The sequence below is a fragment of the Pavona decussata genome, unplaced genomic scaffold (assembly GCF_977016875.1).
Source record: "Pavona decussata unplaced genomic scaffold, jaPavDecu1.1 SCAFFOLD_75, whole genome shotgun sequence".
NCBI lineage: Eukaryota > Metazoa > Cnidaria > Anthozoa > Scleractinia > Agariciidae > Pavona > Pavona decussata.
In genome coordinates, this window is record NW_028145493.1 from 922,507 (window position 1) to 942,125 (window position 19,619).

At 38.8% G+C, this 19,619-nt stretch overlaps 1 protein-coding gene and 1 long non-coding RNA gene across 3 annotated transcripts in view; one reads left to right on the plus strand and one right to left on the minus strand.

The window, feature by feature from the left end:
* Positions 1 to 114: 114 nt before the first annotated feature.
* On the minus strand, positions 115 to 19,607 carry LOC146476689 (endothelin-converting enzyme 2-like). Of its 2 annotated transcripts, none has more exons than XM_085114271.1 (20): positions 18,563 to 19,607; positions 12,676 to 12,937; positions 11,135 to 11,331; positions 10,575 to 10,832; positions 10,063 to 10,131; positions 9,576 to 9,689; positions 9,327 to 9,419; positions 8,277 to 8,413; positions 7,807 to 8,032; positions 6,877 to 6,975; positions 6,102 to 6,179; positions 5,667 to 5,770; positions 3,816 to 3,874; positions 3,201 to 3,252; positions 3,054 to 3,121; positions 2,434 to 2,558; positions 2,299 to 2,364; positions 1,652 to 1,747; positions 1,139 to 1,212; positions 115 to 610 (listed from the first exon to the last, which is right to left on the minus strand). In XM_085114271.1, exons 1-20 carry the CDS (start codon positions 18,608 to 18,610, stop codon positions 511 to 513), a joined length of 2,325 nt encoding a protein of 774 aa, XP_084970397.1. In that variant the 5' UTR covers positions 18,611 to 19,607; the 3' UTR covers positions 115 to 510. The 2 variants fall into 2 exon arrangements, with proteins under 2 accessions (XP_084970397.1, XP_084970398.1); XM_085114272.1 differs by lacking the exon at positions 18,563 to 19,607 and adding an exon at positions 13,296 to 13,610.
* Positions 11,459 to 19,619, plus strand: part of LOC146476690 (uncharacterized) — a 44,061-nt gene continuing 35,900 nt past the window's right edge. Inside the window, exon 1 of the long non-coding RNA XR_014865550.1 lies at positions 11,459 to 11,697. This is a non-coding gene — a long non-coding RNA (uncharacterized LOC146476690). The remainder of the gene's footprint in view (positions 11,698 to 19,619) is intronic.

A 19,619-nucleotide genomic window follows, 5' to 3' on the forward strand; every position in this document is an offset into this window, starting at 1 on the left:
AGTCGAAACCAAAAATCAGAACCAAAATCAGTGCAAGTGAAATGAAATGAGTGAAATTAAGCACCCAACGATTTCTTTGATGATCGACAGATTCGTCAGTAAACAGACACTTACTACAGTAACAGGTTTATTATTAGTGACATAATGCGTTCACACGTATCAAAATAATATTTTTCTTTTTCGTTTCATTCCAGAGTTGCGTACGTTTTATTCCAATAATTAATAATATAAACTACGTGAGTAAGTGAAGAAATTCTTTACTGTCTAAAATCAGTATCCCTAAATTCATAGAAAAATCAGTGCATTAAAGTAATTAGCCACAAAAACAAACAAACGACCGAACAAATAAACAAACAAAGAATTGACAAACACGAAGTAACGAAACAAGAGCATGTGGGAAGAAGTAAGAAGTAAAAAGCTCATGCGACATTATGTACATATAATTCAATCAGAAATAACAGGCTTGAGTCGGCATCTCTACACACTTGGTGACTGGGTACCCTGGGCTCGTCACCAGACCGCACATTTATTAACTGGGTTCATTGGGCTTCCTGGACGGCAGTTGAATGCTTTGGCAAATTCTGGGAAGTTCATCACGGACGCTTTTGTTCTACAACAAAACGAAACAAAAGTTGTTCACCGGCCGACAATTTAACGACAATGAAATGACAAAGATTAGAATAGAGATGTCATTCTACTGGAACGAGGAAAGTTTTAAACTTAACTTGACTATTTTTTTCGTTTGACGTCTAAGGTAGATTTATGAAACTCTTGTAGCTAAGTATTACTTCTAACAAAAGGCTAACAATACTTAAGACACTAGTTCATCTTACTGAAACTTTCTTTTTCCCGAAGAAAAAACAACAACAACAAAACAAACAAACAAATAAACAAAAAAACAAGGGAAATGAACTAAGCCAAGAATAGTTGTAATTTGTGATTTGATAAGAGAAATACTTTTCTTTCAATTTTCCTCGATTTCGAATGCTTTAGCATTTCAATCATAATTTAAATTGGCTCGACAATAATGATGATAATTTTATAAATTAATTTATCAGTAACCCTTCGAGCTCAATGTAAAACTTCTATCAAATGAGGTATCGAGTACGGCTCTTGGGCATAGTGTCAATCATCTTACCTCCAAGGGCCTGGACTGTGTTCACTCATCAGGGCAAACTCCTCCCCTTGACTTGAAAATACTGCACACCAACTCTAAAACATCACAACTTGGTAAGTAAAACCTGAAAACCGTGCTCTCTCGACCAACAACATGTTAAAATTGGGTTCCTTAATTAGACAAAACCGTCTTATACTTCTTCTTTGTGGCTTAGAGAAAATGAAGTCAGGCATACAGATGTGCTTAGATCTCAGCCCTAAATAAACAGTGGTATCATTAGGGTCATTTTATTCAAGGAGAGCATGGTATGTTCAACTCCAAGTCTTCCATGTAAGAAGGCATTTTTGTTATCACAAAAATGAATTTATTCAGCTGACTAGTAAAAATATGCTCTGTTTCCCTTGCGTAAGCCGTATATTTGGGGGTCTACGCCGAGTTTTCGTAAATGTATTAAACGGGATTTTTTATATATAGGATAAACTGGCAAAGAACCTATAAGAGGATCACATCAGCTCAGAAAACACGTTTACTAACTCTTGCAAAGCTGATGAAAAATATTTGTTCATTGGTAAGATTCATTCCTGGCAGTCTGGGCTCCTCGCCGTGTTTTGCAACCCAATTCTGATAAGCCTGAGATGGTGAAAAGTAAATGAATAAATTAGACATTATACGAAAAAAAGTGCAATATAGCAAAATGATCGGGTCCTAGACCGTTTTTTCGTAGAAAATAAACGTGGCATGTGCAGATCTTATTATTTAAGGTCGTTCAAAATCTAGCTATTTCTTTTCGATAAAATGTTTTGCTCTTGAAACAACAGTTCCAGTGACGGACCCAAGACTTCATTTATCACAACCTGCAGTGAAGATGTTTCGCCTACAGTTAAAAAAGATTCAGCTTCCCTTATTTTCTTTGAGAATAAGATGAGATTCAGGTCACCTAAGTCCTTCCTTTACATCAGCCACTTAAGATTGAGGCAGACATGCTTGGGAATTCTCACTGACTTTGGCCTTTGTGAAAACTCGAATTTTTTGTTAACCCTCTCTAACAACAAACTAAGCCGTAAGCTGTACCAGTTTTCTTAAAGCTTCAAAAATTTCAACTCACAGATGGGTTGGAAAGTCACCGGAGAACCGCAAAATAGTCCATGCACCGCATGAGGTGGGGCACCCGTTTTACTTACCCTAAAAGCCTGTTTGATGCCTCCGTTATCCGCTATGTTCTCTGATAAGGTTTGCTCGCCGTCAATCTAAGAAATAACATCACAAATAACTGTTCTATCTTTGGCTTTATGTTTAAGTTTCAAATATGGCCGTACCGTGCCTCCATCAAACGTAAAATTAGAGTATTGTTCTTCTAAACATGCTGTTTTTCTTTCAAATGCTTCCAGCGTTTCTTGACTCCACCAGTTTCTTTCATCCCCTTTCATGTCAAATCTTCTCCCTGAGAAGAAAAAAGGAAAAAAAAAAAAAAAGAAAGAAAAAACAGCCAAATTGTGTTAAATACAATGTACGCGAGTTGTCCTGATTTTGCTTCAGTAGAAATAAAATGAGTTATTGATCGAACTGTGAACGCTCTTCACTGGCTGTGTGTCTGCCTCAAAGTCACAGACTGTCTGAACAAGAGCCCCTCTATAGAGCCTCCGGGGCGACAGAAATCTGAAAACTATTGTTATGTTAGGATGTTAGGTGTTGTTCAGGATGTATGCACTGGCGGATAGCCTGACCTCTGCACCGTTCTCGGGTACATGTATATCTGATTTAACGGGTGCCCAATTATCAGGCTCCCTTAATCAAAATATCAAAATGGACAATAGAGGAAGCAGTTGCAATTGTTGACACTGACGTAAGAAGCACAGTGTCCGAACATAGTTCCTTTAAAACCCGGCCAATATGTCCCAACAGGCTACAAACTATGAACGGAGCCTAACAAGCTTACCATCCACATCAAATCCATGTGTTAGTTCATGACCCATGATAGAGCCCACTCCCCCGTACAACATTGCCCTGGAAAGAAACAAATTGGAAACTTTGTCAGTCATTGGAAACATTACTGTCTGCAAAAAGTCAAACAAGGAATACATACCAAGAATAGCGTTTGTTATAAAATGGCGATTGAAGAATAGCAGCTGGAAACACTGAAAGAGAATGAATAAACCTGCTTATCGAACAATGGTTAGAAACAGTAAGGATCTATGCTGGTGTTACTCTACATGAAACTACTGCTTCAGAAAAATGTGATAAACATACATAAAAAACAAACTGAAAAAAAGGTTGGTTTGCGAGAAAGCTGCAGTTCCGAAAGTTACTTTCCAGTTTGGCAGCCTTTATCCTAATTGCGCTGTCTACGGTTGTTCGTTAGTTACTTGCAGGTTACTAATGGGAATTGCAGGCTGATTTACTTTAATAAATACTGTAGCGCCAAATGTAATAAGAAGGAACTCCAAAACTGAAGGAGATTTTTTCTGCCAAAAGTGTGCTGTTCAGTCGTGATTTCCGAAAGTTTGTTAGTATTGGTTTGCAGTAAGTGGAACCAAGTAGAACACGTGAAATGAGATAAAAATCATCTTTAAGTGTATGTAAAAGACTGGGTCGTCGACAACAAAAACTTTGAACTCGGCGGGATTATCATGACCTCTGGGTCAGATCAGCTACTATTTTCGCATATGTTTAGTAGTAACTTTACATGTATGGCACTCACCCATCTTGTTGGCCAGCATATCATAGTATGCATTCACGGAAATCGGTGACAGAGCCCAACTAATGATAGATAAACAAATAAATAATCAGTAAGAAAGGCTTGCTCAAACAAATAGAGAAAAGAAGTAAAAACTGATAGACTAAGGTTCGCAAAAAAATAATAATACAACTCACTTGAAATTTTGAGAAGTTAGTGTGATTTGTCTAAAGGTCTTTTTACAATAACTGTCCAAATTCTCGCGCGCTGATTGGCTCGTAGCTATTGTCTATAAGAGTACAGACAATAAAAATGACATCAGATGTAACGCGCGCGCTTTCTCAACGAAAAAAAAAAGTCAATTCCGCTCGTACTTTTTCCATGTTATTGTAAATTAACAAATCGACGGCAGTTTTCTATGGTCTATACTCTTATAGACCACAAAATGATGTCAAAAAATGTTCAAAACTCAAGTGGAACCACGAGCCGCAGGCGAGTGGTTTCACTGCCAAGTTTTGGACATTTTATGGCGTCATTTTATGGTCTATAAGAGTATAGACCATAGAAAACTGCCGTCGATTTGTTACTTTTACAATAACTATCAAAATTCTCGCACGCTGATTGGCTCGTAACTATTGTCTATAAGAGTACAGACAATAAAAATGACGTCAGATGTAACGCGTGCGCTTTCTCAACGGAAAATAGAGCCAATCCCGCTCGTACTTTTTCCACGTTATTGTAAAAAACAAATCGACGGCAGTTTTCTCTGGTCTTATAGACCACAAAATGAGGCCATAAAATGTTCAAAACTTGGCAGTGAAGCCACTCAGCGAGTTTTGAACATTTTTGCGGTCATTTTATGGTCTATTTAACAATTAGATTATGAACTCGAGATTTCTATCGCGTGAAAGCTGATGAGGGCGCAGCCCGAATCAGCTATCACGTATAGAAATCGAGAGCGAAAAATCTAATTGTTTTAGTATAAATCTACTAGTCGTTCAAAACTAAACAAGTAAATTATCTATATCGGCCTCATCGCAGACACTTCGAAAACGCGGCGAACCTGCCGCCATTTTGTTGAAAACCGCTATTCAATATGTATCACAGAATAGATAGCGAGTAGCCTAGCCAATCAGAGAACGGCATTCGTAATAAAACACTAGTAGATTTATACTAAAAGAGTACAGACCATAGAAAACTGCCGTCGATTTGTTAACTGGACAGTTTTGACATTGTTTGGATATAATCAGGTTGCTCGTTTACCTCAGTGTCTCATATGCCTCACACTCAGGACAAAGTAAGATGTGGTTTGCTCAGCTTCATTCACTAATCGCTTTTATTGATGATATTGCAGCAAAGTATACATGGATCTTATTGAGTCTTCAAGTTATTGGATCTTTTGGTGTGCAGCACGGCTCTACATTTTTACGAGTTATGTTGTGACATCAATACTACACGGCACCAAAACATCTAATAAGAGAGGTATTATTCAACTGAACTTTTAGTGGTACGTAACAAAGAAAAATTGAAACAGGAGGAGTGCTTGCAAGTTAGCAAACCAGATTTTAACTGCACAAAAAAATCACCAAGGCGGTTTTTTTTATGTCTAAACAACTAAATAACGAAAAATATAGAATAAAAAGTGGTGAGTGATGAGGAAGCCTAAGGAGAAACCCATTAGAGAATTATTCAGTTGCTACCGAAAGTCAACTGAAACAAGTATAAATATATCTAACAGTTGCTTTAGATACTTTTCACTTGTCTTTGCACGTGCTAACCCCAAGGAGGATGTGAACTCATTAACTTGAGTGTCAGTTAGTCACGGTACCTGCGTAACTTGAAGCTGTACATTACTGTACTGTATACTTGTCTTACTTTGTCTCGTCCACGGGTTTTCCAAATACTGCAAACTCTTTTTTTGCTAAAGCCTCGTCCAATGATAACTCGTTCTCAAAGTAAGTAGACTGATTGCACGTGACCTGCAACGGATCTATGTAAATCAGCCAGCTAGTAACAAACCTATTCAGTTCAGTGCCTAGACGCCAGCTGTAGCACAGGAAAACAATTGTGAACGTTTATTTCAATTCAAAGAATTAATATTGTTTTACAAATGACAAACCAATACGCTGACAAAACAACAAAATACAACACACTACAATATATGAACTGGGGGAATCCAGAATTAAACTATTGATGAACGAATATATATTCAGGCAAGAAAACCACAACAAAGTGGAATAAAACGCGTATTACGCATCCAATATTAAGCAATTCTTTTTTTCTAGCTGGTCCGTTAGTGATTATACTTACATCTTTGTACTCGTCATCTAACAGTTTGTTATCAACAAGGTAGTCTGGGAAGCCAATGTTATCAACCATCATTTGGGCCTAAAAAGAAATGATGTCATCACCATTATCACCTTAAACAGAAAAAAGGTACCGTAATATCTTAGGAGATGTCGTTCCTTTTTTTATTATACAATACAAGTTCACGATGACAGGTTTAGTACTGGTGTTGAGTTGGACAGGCCAGGATGTTTTAGTGCTCTCGTACACACGTAGTCGGACGAAATTAGGGAAGTTTCTCCTTGTCGGTTTTCCTTGTTTAAAAACAAATAATAATAATAATAATAATAATAATAATAATGATAATAATAATAATAATAATGCGAAAGAAAAAAAGAATGCGTCTACAATCCTTTTCAATTCTAAGTAAATGATTTATTGTGGTTGACACAGTCAAAATGACTAAAAACTAAACTGACTGTACCAAAAAAGTACATACAGTTGACTAAAGATCAAAATGATCTAATTAAGTTAGTATTTTTAAAATAAGAGTTCATTACCATTTTTATACATGTCCCACTACAATGTTCATGAATGTGCTTAAGAAAAATTTTGGCGGCACCTTTGCTTTTTCTAATATATCTTGGACAAATCAAGTTCACTTAAGAATGGTGGCTTTCACGAGAGTGAAATACACTAACTTATTATATATTTTTCAGAGAAATATAAAACGTAGCTAGAGTTCCTGTTTCGTTTACTTGCACCATTTTTTTAAGATAGTAAATGTGTGTGAATTTACCTTTATTATGGCAACTTGTTTGGTTTTGTCATCCATCCAGTCCAGTTCAAGTATGTTCTGCTCAAAAGCAACTCTGATGCTATCTGCCAGTTCTTTTGCCTAGATCGATGAAAGAAGTTGAAGATAAAACACCCCCTTTTTTTTCTTAATTGAAATCTAGGCATTTTTCAGTATAGCCGGCAGACAAATTGGTCTGTCATATATGAATCTAGCGAATGGTTACCAGGTCTCCCAGTAGCTTAGTGGTTAGAGACCTGTCATGGCTTCTGTTTGCGTAGGAGAATCAGAGCTTGTCAAGTAATTTTTCAATACGCTCTTTTATTCTGCTCCGCGCGCGCTCCTGGTGAATTAAATAGTCTATTCTTGCTACTCAGCTTGCACTATTCCAGCAAACCATCAAAGTCAACAGAAACCAACATCGGACCGTCTAATGTTTAGCACAACCACGTGATAAATCTATTCAAAACACTAGCTAGCTGTTTTATAGGGCAGTCTTTAGAAATTTTCGGTTATAAATTTTGGAAATTTTCCGTGTTTTGGAAATTTTTCTGTTTGAGCGAAGAACGCCGTTTCCAGTTCCAACTTACAATCTCAATGGTAGATTAAAAAACGTACGTGATGGCACAAGAAGACAACAAAATCAAAATGGAAGAGGGAATTGTGTGCAAATGAAACAGTAACTTTTATTCCAATTGGTTGAAACGGAAAACGTAGAGTACCTCCAAAGGTCGGTCAACACTTTGTCAATGTTTTACTATTATATACACACCCGGAAATAAGACTCGAACGAGAAAAGAAAAAAAAACTCATCTCTGTCCCTTCGGAGTAGATAATAACAGCTTGGAAAGTTATCATTTAAGCCAGTTGGTTATATCAAAAAATTCAGTTCAAGTGTTAACACTAGTTAACTAATTACATTAGCATTCTTACAAATCTCTTGCTGTCGCCATTGAAGCGTTGATCTACATATATCCTCGAGAGCGGCATGGCAAAGTATTTTTCTCTCATCAGCTGAATACATAACTCATCTCGCGGAGAAGATGCCCAGAAGCTATCTAAACTGATGTAAAAGTTCTTAAATATCTCCTCAAATTCATCACCAAGGCGTAAGTATAACGAGTCAACCAGCCGCCACATCATGTAGTTTGCAATGGTCCTGGAACAAATATGTACTTTGTGAGTGTTTTGTGTCAACGAAAAGCTAAAAGTGATTAGTTTGGATCACCAAAAAGATCTTCAGACTAATATAAATTTCTGAGACTCTTAGCGAGGAGTTTTGCTAACCACTGAACATTTATATTTAGTTTGGGGTAACAGTTTCTACGGTTGCTTAACAATTTGTACCAATTTTCCAGCCGTTTTTACAGTCGAGTAAAGGAACTGAAAGTAACTGAGTTTACCTATTTGAAGTTTCTTTTAGAAGGGCAGTGATGTTTCTTAAGTAATCCACACCATAAACCACAACCTCCTGTTGATCGGTAATGTGCATTCCTGTCACAGGAAATAGTAACTGCCGAAGATACTCCTTCCAGTTGATCTATGAGAAAGTATGACATACTATTTTGACAGCTTAAAAAGAAGCTACTAAGGCAATTCCTGTTCATATTTTGAAGGTTCTTCAAGATCTCGGAATTCGCAAGTGTATGTATTTTATGAGGGTGTATTTCGAACTCACAAATGGACAGCTCCCAGCTGTTGGCTTGATAGCTCTGCACCGGTATCGCAGAGGTCATGGGTTCGAATCCCGTTCAAGCCTGAATTTTTCATTAACTAGGTTTATTACGATAAATAAGGTTTTCTAAAGAGCTATATGTATAAGTCGGGTCTAAAATATGTGCATTTCTTGACTTTCTGAATTATGCGATGTGGTCTAGTCTCCTACTCAGCCGGCTACGTAGGAAACAAGATGTGGCCTCGATAGAAAGACAATGGACTCTTTTTCCAACTGAAAAAGCGTTCTTTTTCAGGTCCAAGAGAGGCCAGCTCATCCTCTCTTGATAAACAACAATATTGAAGGCAAACTGAAGCGTGGGGTATCACTAATCTGAGGAACAGCAGACCACGGAACAGCAGCACTTGAGGAACTTGTGAAACCTACGCCACCTATCAAAAATGACTTCACTTTGCACAGCTAACTTCATTTAACTGTGTATTGCATTTCGAAAATAATGATAATCGCCAATATAAAATTCGCAAATCTGTTTCTTTTTCCATTGGGACCCGGTTGCAGACGGTTACTGGGGAACGTTTCGTTATAGTGAAATGTTCTTACGGTTAGATATCTCACAACTGTTCGCAAAACCTTCATTCCTGCTGCTTTAATACTTGTTCGCTCGGTTTTCTCGAAGAGTGAGGACTGTAGAACGATCGACCCCTCATCAGATAGAATGCTGAATTGTTACAACACACCGTGAAATCTTTATTTGGTCAAGATCGAGCTCACAACTCACCTGTGCAGTTCCAGTATATTTATTCAGCTCTTTAATTGTCAATTTCCTGTACAAGTTTTGATCGTCATAAGCTTGCCTGCCATTGGGCATCACCTGTACGAGGCAAAGTGGCACTACGTCATAAGATAACGAATTACTGTGTGACTCGGGTCCTTGATAACACTGGTCATACTAGCACAAACCAGTTCCACGATATTTCGAATTTGTTTCGAGATTTTAGAGTTTACTACAACAGTTTGACGTACAAACCTGAGCAAGTCGGATTTCAAAGTTGATAACATCTATTATGTCATTGTATGAGTCATTTGTGGCTCCTAATGCTTTTGTTAGATTGAGCATAAACTCCTTATAAACTTCTCTTCCCTGAAAAAAATAATAATAATAATAATAATAATAATAAGACAAACTGAAGCCAACCAACTTCCTTGGGGATAAGGGAGTCCGTGGTTCGTTTACAGTTAAACAGTAAAAGCATTGGTAAACGATGGCAAAAAAGGAGGGACTGATGCAGGTCAGATTTTTCTTTTTCCTTTTTTATTCGGTAACAAAGAGGCCGAGTTTGTATTTCATTTTCGTTACCTACTGTACAACTAGTGAAAACCATTAAGGAGAGAAATAAACTAAGAACCTACACTTCACGAGAAATTAACAGTCACTTCACTCTATACACCTTCCCCCTGATATTGAGGAAGAAAGCGATACTTGTTTACGTATTTTTAGCTCTTTAATAACGCACCTTTCTGCCATGAGTAGTATTAGACGTTAATCGCCTTCTTGAAAGACCCAGAAGGGCTATCGGCCTAAACTGTAATCAGAAAGAAAAAGAAAGGGCAAGTTTAAAGATAACAGCAATGAACGAGATCCGCATCTTGGTACAAACACGAGACTTGATCATTCGTGGGCGTCGCGAGCGATTTTTGTCCTTTTCTAAAATCTAATTGCTTTTTTATGTTAGTCTGTTTTCTTCCCTTAAAGGCAACACACACAGGATCACTTCGCTCGCGATTCTTCAGTTTTCAAGTTTTCTCGCATCGGCCAGCAGCATGATTCTCTTGAATCTCAGAATAAAATTCAAAGACTAGCGCGAAGCAAACTACGAGAAGTGAATATATTTACTAACCACGTCACATTTTCTCTCCATCCCTTTTACTCTTCAGAGAAATCATGAAACCTGGTCAGTAGAATAGCGACGTTTCACAATTCCTTTTTTTTTTCTAACGTTTTTGTAGAGATATTATTCGAGCGTACCTGGATGATGTTTATGGTGCTGTTCCGTGGATCAGCACTTATAAAGACACTGAAAAATGGCGCCACAGCAATTTTCCTTCTCATTGCAGCAAGATATTTCGCCATGTCCCAGGATTCCTCATTCCAGTCGTTCGAGGTGATCGTCCAAGATCCGTATTCCTTTATAAGATCATCTAAAGGCCTTGTACCTCGTTTGTTGATTGCCTTTGTATCTAAACACGACGAGTAGTAAGCCATCCCCTTTTGAAAAGACGCAAGCTATAACAAACACAGAAACACGTTTTACGACATCGACGACAGGTGATAGGCATCTCTTAGACACGAGCTTGGGCTGGTATGGAGAATAGCGAAGAGGTAAAAGGCCTTAGCTCTGTACACGATACTGAATATTCTGCTAGTGACTGAACGTTCTGAGCGACTGAATGTTCTACTAGTAATGATTTTTTGGTTGTTATAACTTTTAACTTGAATTGTGATAATTGCCACTGGTAAAATGATTAATCCGAGAACAAGCAATCAGAACAGGACACACGCCATGGATGCAAACGCCGCTATTGTACCTTAGAATACTCGGCTTGAGTCTCTTTACTTTGTAGGATGTCACGTATAAACTGATTGCTCTCGTCTTCCAGTTTGGTAAACTGATTCCACACGGACTTTTTATCAGGAAGTGGGTTTCTCTTTATCCATCCACCGCAGGCGTAATTATAGAAATCTTCACAAGGATCGATCTTTGGATCTAAATAATTAAGCAGTTCTGAAAATAAAGGAAAAAGATTTAAGTAAGGGAAAGTAAACAATTAGTTAGAAACTGACGTGCTCAGCTATCGACACTAGAATCTTGTATCGATTATCATCCAGTATGCAGCAGATAATGGCCTGGGCCCGGTTGTTCGAAAGCCGATTAACGCTAATCCCCGAATAAAAGTTAACTGAGGTTTTCATCTCGCTCCTTAATAATGCTTTTAAAGGATAATTTTAAGCTAAGGGTAAAGGAAAGTCCAGGTCAAAACTGAGAGACAAAAATCTTTTGGAAGCATCCTTACTGATTACCAAATAAACTCCAATTTAAGTTCACGTTAACCCAGGATTAGCTTAATCGGGCTTTGAACAACCCGGCCCTGTTTACAAGGAGGGTGTGGAACCCTCGCACTCCCACATTTCTTCTTTTTTTACGCGACGCGTTTAGAAGGCAGATGGGGTTACCCTAGCTCCAGGGTAACCCTACATGCCCTGTAAACGCTATGCTAGGAACAACTTTTACTTATCTCCAGACCCTTGAAAAGTTGAAAAGAGTGGTCAAAATAGCAATTTCCCCGCGCTTTCGCCCGCTTTGCATGCATGCGCTTTGTAGCCCCGAGTGAAAGGGTAACCCAACCTGTGAAATTTTGCTAGTAAACCCGGACTATCGAGGGTCTTTCTTCTATTTGATCTTTCATCCGTAGTTCAAATATATATGTTTCATATATTTACTTTTTTTTATCTTTATAACCCTCTTGCTTGGGTAACCCTAGCATTAGGGTTACCCTCCCTCCTTGTAAACAGGTCCTTAAATCACAAAGCAAAGTCCTCAAAATATAGCGACACTTTACGAGCGATAAACAAAAACATCCCGTAAACTTTAAAAAGATAAGACGTTTCTTTCCAGCCCACGTACGATTAAGTTCTTTTTTTCTTTTCTTTTTCTACGATCAGCCTCCATTCAGTTGCTTTTTGAGTCCTGAGTGGCTAAAGTCTTGCGATTTTTCACTAAAGGCATTTGTCAGCTTGCACAGAACAGCAAATAAATAAATAAATAAATAAATAAATAAATTAACAAACCGTAAAGTAAAATTGTCACGGTCACATTTTTAACTTCTGTACAACTAAAAACCGGCCAGCAGCTTCTAAAGCATGCTAAAGAAACTGCATTGCTGTAGTCGCCGGGGAGTGACTGAAACGTAATCAACCTCAGGCTAGTTGAAAAGGAAAGTTGGCCACCGTATTAAAAGCGACAATAAAGAAGCTGATGTTTCGAGTGCTAATCAGTGACGAAGGGGTAGCACTCGAAACGTCAGCAGCCAGCAAACCTTTGATTAAGTCTTACTGACTGGTTTTGTACCTGTAGAGGTAAGCACGCACTCCTTTGACACGCACGGGTATGATGTAAGGATGCACTGGTCTTTATCCTGAGGGTTTGAATGAGCTTGTTTTGTGTACAGAAAGGCAAACACAACTGCCAAGAGAATGAACATTACGACTATGAAAGCTATAAAGCCCACAAGAAGCTTTTCTCGTTTCGTGAGTCGTTTGGTGTGTTCTTCCTTTTGAGGCTGTGTGGTTACCAGTAATTTTACAGTGGCTGGGGAAGATTGAACATCTCGCTATGAAGAAAAAAAAAAGCATGACATAAGTGGTATGGTAGTTAGCTTGAGAAAAAAAATTATGAACACAACGGTCAACTAGAATATATTTATAAAATGCTGTCACACGCAGATCAAAGGCGATGAAATGTCAAGGTTATCCAAAACCATGCATATTTATGTGTTATTCTATACTTGCTATCACTAAAGTACTCGTTTACAGCTTTGAGAACATCTGCCCTCAAAACTGTTTTCAATTTCGTATTGTTATCAACGATTGGATGCAAATGGAGCTACTACTAACGCTGATTAACACTGCTTGGAAAAGTATAAATCACAACAACCTTCGTAGGTATTAAATTCTTTTAACTACATGTACCTCAGTAGGCTTCATTGAATCTTGGCCAAACGTGGAGATTTATACCACTCAGCGATATTGATTTCTGTAGTTGAACAGTGTTTCCTGTTCGTATTGTTCGACACTGGACACTTGGTTGGCGAACGGCGCTAAGTTTCTTTAGCTCACGGAATCAAAGCGTCACTCTTTCGAATGACTGATTAATGTTATTCTGATCGTAAATGTACATAATAGGAAATACCTGTGGAGCTGTCAATCAACCAATCGATCTTTGATTATTTTTTGATGCCTTACAACAATAATTTTAAGCAGCAGGAGATTCCAGAACAAATTCCACCTGGATTTTAATTAAGGCTGGCTAGGTCAGCTAGGTCGTTTAGAGCGACCACCAAAGCTTCATGATCACATTCCAGATAGGAGCCCACTAAAGTCCGTGCGATTATTCACTGATATCAGTTTCTGACACATGCTTTTTTGTATAAACAGAGATCGTTTATCTTTGTCAAATATTTATGCACACAGTCAGAGCGCACAGTATCTTTAGCCAGTGGAAGCAAATAATACGATAACAAGTCAGGTTTTGTTGTTATTTGTATACCGTAATCAAGTGGGGGGGGGGGGGGGGGGGTCGTCCGCAGAGAATATGAACTTTATCCAGACCTATTCAAGTATCGAAATTCAGTTGTTGTCGTACTGACATCCATACATAACTAATCAATGATCAATGACATCAATGAGTGATTAGTCATTGATTATTTGCGATGATCAATGAGTACAGTCAACTCTCCCCTTACGGACACCCCGCTATTACGGTACTACGGACACTTTCATGGTACAAACATAACAACTCTCGATAAAGCGGACCGACCATGAACTTCGCATGTAACATAAATTGCAGTCTGATGTTCGTCATTTGTCAAAACCTTCACGGGTTTATTTCAAAATTTCCGACGAGCAACCGCGCCCCTTTCATATGAGAGTCCCACCCCCGGGCATATACCTTTTCTTTTCTTTTTTCTCGTTGAACATTACGCGTATCATGGCAACAGGCATGCTGAGTGCTAGCGCGCGATGTCGGACGCGAAATGAGGCGCTTAGTGGAGTTGGCGATAATAATGCCACTGACATCAGTTCATATACAACAAGCGTGAGTGGAATAATTGATCATTAAAAAAAACATACAAAAGATATTTTTGCGTCTTGGTAATCCAATTTGCAAGAAACACCAGAAGACGATTTATTGGCCGCCATTGGTCGGGCATGGCCTTGGCTATTATCCCAAGCATGGCCGCTAATAGCCTAGGTGTTACTTGTATTAGCCTCAAATCTGTTCGTTTTCAATTAACCTTTTCACGGATTCGTGCAACTTGACTCCCGTAATGGCCCCCGAGTTTTTATTAGAAAAATTTAATTCATTGTGCCGAGTGTAAAGACATGTAAAGACCTTTTGAGCAAGGAGCATCTAGACTTTTAAATACATGTCGGTAGCTAAATGCTGCTATTTAAATTATGTAACAGACTTCTTCAAGGGTTTTCCATTTTCACCAATAGATTTTATGTATGTAACATCACTAACAAATCCATGAGATCGATAAGTAATCGATGAGTAATCAATACGCCACAAATTTTTTTGTCTTCGAGAGTCAACTTCTCGTTATAGCGGACACCCTCGGGACGTCGTTTAGTGTCCGTAATAGCGGGGTGTGGGGATCAACAGAGGTGACGGCCTTAGTGGGGCTTGACATTCCACATTTATGAGTTACGCAGCGACCCAGAATATCTTGTAAGACTTGACAAGCTTATCAACAGTAGTGAATCTGCTAAGCAGTCATTGAGAGGATGAGGGCTTGGTCTCTCCTAAGGAGTCTGGAAGGAAAAGGTATAAGCTGAAGTAGAAACGTAGAATCTGTTGTACATACAGCCACTGAAGAGATTGGTGCGAAAATAATCATTCCAGAAATCTTTTTGAAGTGTGTTTTGACAGTTAAAGACTTGTTTCCATACCTCAAACTGCCCTTGGACATTTCCTTAAAATTACATGAAGTAGGCTCAGGTTAGCATAAATAGCACTCCGGTTAGCCTAAATAGCAGGCTTCCGCCGTGACGTGTTTTTGATGACGCGGGCAACCCAGAAAGAACAAGCTACGGTGCCACCATGCACCAATCTCGTACCCAGAGTCCTCAGGCTCTTTGGCCAGCGGTTGATCGCCAGGAGAGACTCTGGGGAACTGGAATTTTATCTAATTTTTTTTGATTGGCTGCTCCGTAACGGCCTGCATTGTTTTACGGCAGAAATCCTGCAGCAATAAAATTCCAATACCCCAGAGTCTCTCCTGGCGACCAACCGCTGGCCAAAGAGCCTGAAGACTCTGGGTACGAGATTGCGGTACCACGAGTTTGAAAACAAATTTACTGAACTTTTAATCATGTTGATTATAAACAACACTCCAAAAACGATCTGTAACGGAATTTGACGAAAATCTTAACAGCTGCGGTTTGTCTTTGAAATTCACAAAAGGGTTTCGTCGATCCCAGAAAATTTACTAGCGCATCACAAAGAATAGATATAAAAAAGGTTGCTGTGAAAATCATATTCAAACTTTAACAAGCAGCATTTAGAGTCAGCATTGGAGTCGCCGAATTCTCCTGCCTCATTGAAGAGCGCCGCCATCTTCTTCGTTTTCGTCAATCGCCTGAGCGGCTGCCGAGCTCGTGAACTAGTGACTTGTGCTTGGCAGCCAGAACTCTTCTCGATTTTTCAAACTCATTATTCTTGAGTATGTTAAATGGATATTTCTTCCCAGATAAGTATCGCTACCAGTACTGCGCTGAAAACTGGAAACTGTTGCTGGCTTGTTCTCTTTACCATTTTTCCCGCCGGCGTGCGTTCATAAAAAAAATTGACAAAAGGTGGTAAAGCCATTAGCTTAATTGTAACGGAGTACAGTGTTTATATTAGTAGTCGTCTTCTTTTCTGTTTGTTTATGAAATCGTCAATGGCTTCTTGGCTTTCGCTTATGCCTGTTTCAGAGGTGTCTAGTTCTTCGGGATAGTAAAATACGCTTTCTGAATGATATTCGTCTTCGTCCATGTCGAAATCAGTCCTTTGGCTAGTTTCTTTGAGAAGAAGCCGAAGTATTTTCAGATTTTCTTTTTGCAGTTTTAGCTACAAATTTTGAATTTGCCGCTTGTCGTAAACAATAAATCCCGACTAAGAAAGAACCAATCAGAACGCTCGGATTTACCTCAAGACTACTTTGCCTTAAAATAAATTTTTATATTTCTTCGCATGCAACCGTAAACGAGACCTTCACGGCTAAATATAATGGTGTTTTGCCCAGAACACCCAAAGTGAGACCATAATTCGAAATTTACACCCCTAAGCGAGACGACGAGCATCCCCGCCCCTTTCATATGAGAGTCTCTCTCCCCCGGAGGCATTGTGAATAGTTTTATCGGCTAGATAGCCGGTACTTGGATACTTGGTGCAAAGAACAATGCAGGCAAACAATATCCCAGAGTACCAAAAAAAGCAAAAGCAAATGTTTGTTTGTGAAATGTGAAGAAAGTGGCCGTCACACCGGCGTTAGAGAAGATTGCTGTTTGCCTGAGTGATCGATGATCAATCATTAATGATGGTATTATCCTTACACAAGAAAAAAATAGTAATTCTGTTCGCCGGACGATGAACAGACTTATCAGTGCACCATCTCCAGAGCAGTCAATGACACTGTACATCGCATAATTACGAGTTCAGAAAGACATCAGTCATTTTTATTACTTCATCACATAATCGGAAAGTATTAGAGATAAGAACCGTTAATTTCCATATCATGTACAGTTGGAAGGTGTCGGACGAGGCGTCGGCTATTAAAATCATTAATGGCTTTCATCGCGTTCGATTGACCGTATTCCGGAATAAGAATTTGCGGAATAGCTGTTAAATTTCTGTTTTTAAGTGCATTTGGAAAGACATTTCTGCAAACTTTCGCTGACACATGATAATTTTAAAGCGATTTTGTACTCCAGTAACTCCAAAAACCTCTTATGAGGGATTTCTTGGTCATCATTGCATGTATTCCTATTCCGGAATAGGGTGAATCGAACGAACCCTTAATATAATTGGTGTCACCTGTTACCGTGGTGATGTAGTAACGTCCGTGTGAAAAACACCAGGGTTAATTTACAGAGGCAGTCGGCTAATATTCTAAAGGACTTTATTTTATGCGTAGTATGGGAACAACGACATTAGAAATATTCCAGGTGATCGTGCTGTGTGTTAATATGCGGCGCACCTGATGTGGATAAGAAAGAGGGGCTTGGAAAATGGCAAGGAAAAGAGTTGATGAGCAACTGTAACTGATCGCAAGCATGCGCAAATGCAAGTGATACAATCTGGCGTAAAATCAGCAAACTTTTTGGTGGGAATTTCTTGCCAAATACCGAAAATGTTATGATCGAAAGATAATCAGCCAGCTTGCATCAAAAACATGCGGCAACATACATTTGCATGAAAATGGAATTAATTGTAAATAGCCAGGTATTTCTTGAGAAGATGTTAATTAAAACTGTAACGTTTAAACATTATACGCACAAAAAAGAAGCTGAATGGACGATGTGCGCTCTATTACTTCTATTGTTTGACAATCAAGTGAAATTAAAAGCCCAGCTCAGTTCTTCTATTGTTTAGTCTATAGCGCGGTGATATCAATGCTGTTTTACATTTGCTCCTATTAAATTTAATTCAGATCAATTCCATAGAACTCAGGACCGCTAGCAGCATATCAGGCGATGAAAATCTACTTGACATGAAATTCAACTTATTTGCATCTAGGATATTCTTTAACAGGAGAAATGTCTTGCCAAATTTATAAGTAAATGCCGTTGATAACTCAGTAGTTTAGTCCTTTAGTTCAAATGTTCAAAACACGGAAATTCGACTAATAATGCTCAGACCAAATAGCTTAGTTACTGACACACGTCCGCTCTACGCTGTGAGCGAACGAAAACAAAATTCACCTGCAAGCTACTTCATTGTGGTATCTAAATTCTACAGTGGCGTGGTTTACGATGTAGTCTAGCGTCGGCAGTTGAACTGGAATTAGTCTAGACCACGTAAAGCGCCGTTATTTTTAGCGTTCTATTCTACAAGTCAAGAATTGTAATTAAGAATTGGATTTTGTTGATAAACAGAAATGTATTCTAATTGTTACTTAGCTTGTTCAACACTGCCAATGGAATTATACGTGAATCTAAATCGTTCAAGTTGGATTAAATCGTGTACTTACATCTCTTGTACAGTCTTGCTGTACCGGAGAAAACTTAGCCAATTCCATGCCGGCCTCTCAGTGCAGTGTCCTAACTTGACTGAGTAGAGCAATTAATGCAATTGTTCAGCGGGGTGTTATTGTTGTTTTGCAATGCTAATTTCTAGGTCCACCACAAACAATTTTAAATGCACCAGTGCTTCTGCCACAGACGCTAGCAGTGCCTGACCTTCAATAAATTCATGGAAGTTTATCGAAGTAGTGTGTCTGCATGGAATCTCCTGGGTAGCAAGATATTTTTAAAAGTATTATTGCTCCCAAACGACATTAACTTTCCCGTGCGGTAAACGTCTTCGGTTAATATTTATTCCAGCAATAAACTAATCTTAGATCTCAGTCCGACTCCCAAGGCAAACAAAAATGCCAGACACTGATTAAGTACAAAAGCAAGGTTTTGACGTAAGGAAACAGCTCCCAAACGACATTAACTTTCCCGTGCGGTGCTGCTTGAAAAAACGTCTCCGGTTAATATTTATTCCAGCAATAAACTAATCTTAGATCTCAGTCCGACTCCCAAGGCAAACAAAAATGCCAGACACTGATTAAGTACAAAAGCAAGGTTTTGACGTAAGGAAACAGCGAACAAATGAATTCGGCCCCTCAATCTGGAACTATGAGAACGAGGCTGTAAAGTCTATAAAGCGAACTTTAAAGTACACCCAATAAATATCCTATCATTTGCAGCATTTTTGATTTGGTGCAAACCTCGATTATCAGTGCACTGTTAAAGTACGAAAAATCGGTTGTAAAAGGACGCCATTTTGGTTTGCCATCGAGTCATGGGACTAGTCGCTTTGTGTCGCTCTCTTTTGCGATATTTCTCTTGATGTGTCTCCGAAATGTTTGGAAGAATGTCGACCATTTTCGCTGTCTGGGTTTTAGTAACCAGAGAGACGATTCAAAAACTATATCGTTAGCTATGTGGTACCTTGTTTTGATGACGAAAAACCAGAGGCGAAGAAACGGAGTTCGGGAAAGTGAGAGCCTTCCGAGTACTCCGTAATAAGCTCGCTTGATG

Excerpts from the sequence above, each read along its gene's own strand:
- LOC146476689 (XM_085114271.1), bottom strand. The coding sequence starts at position 18,610 with ATGGAATTGGCTAAGTTTTCTCCGGTACAGCAAGACTGTACAAGAGAT. Across the intron at positions 10,132-10,574 it reads GCACCATAAACATCATCCAG|TTTAGGCCGATAGCCCTTCT; the intron begins GTACGCTCGAAT and ends TTCTGATTACAG. Across the intron at positions 2,365-2,433 it reads TTACGTTTGATGGAGGCACG|ATTGACGGCGAGCAAACCTT; the intron begins GTACGGCCATAT and ends GTTATTTCTTAG.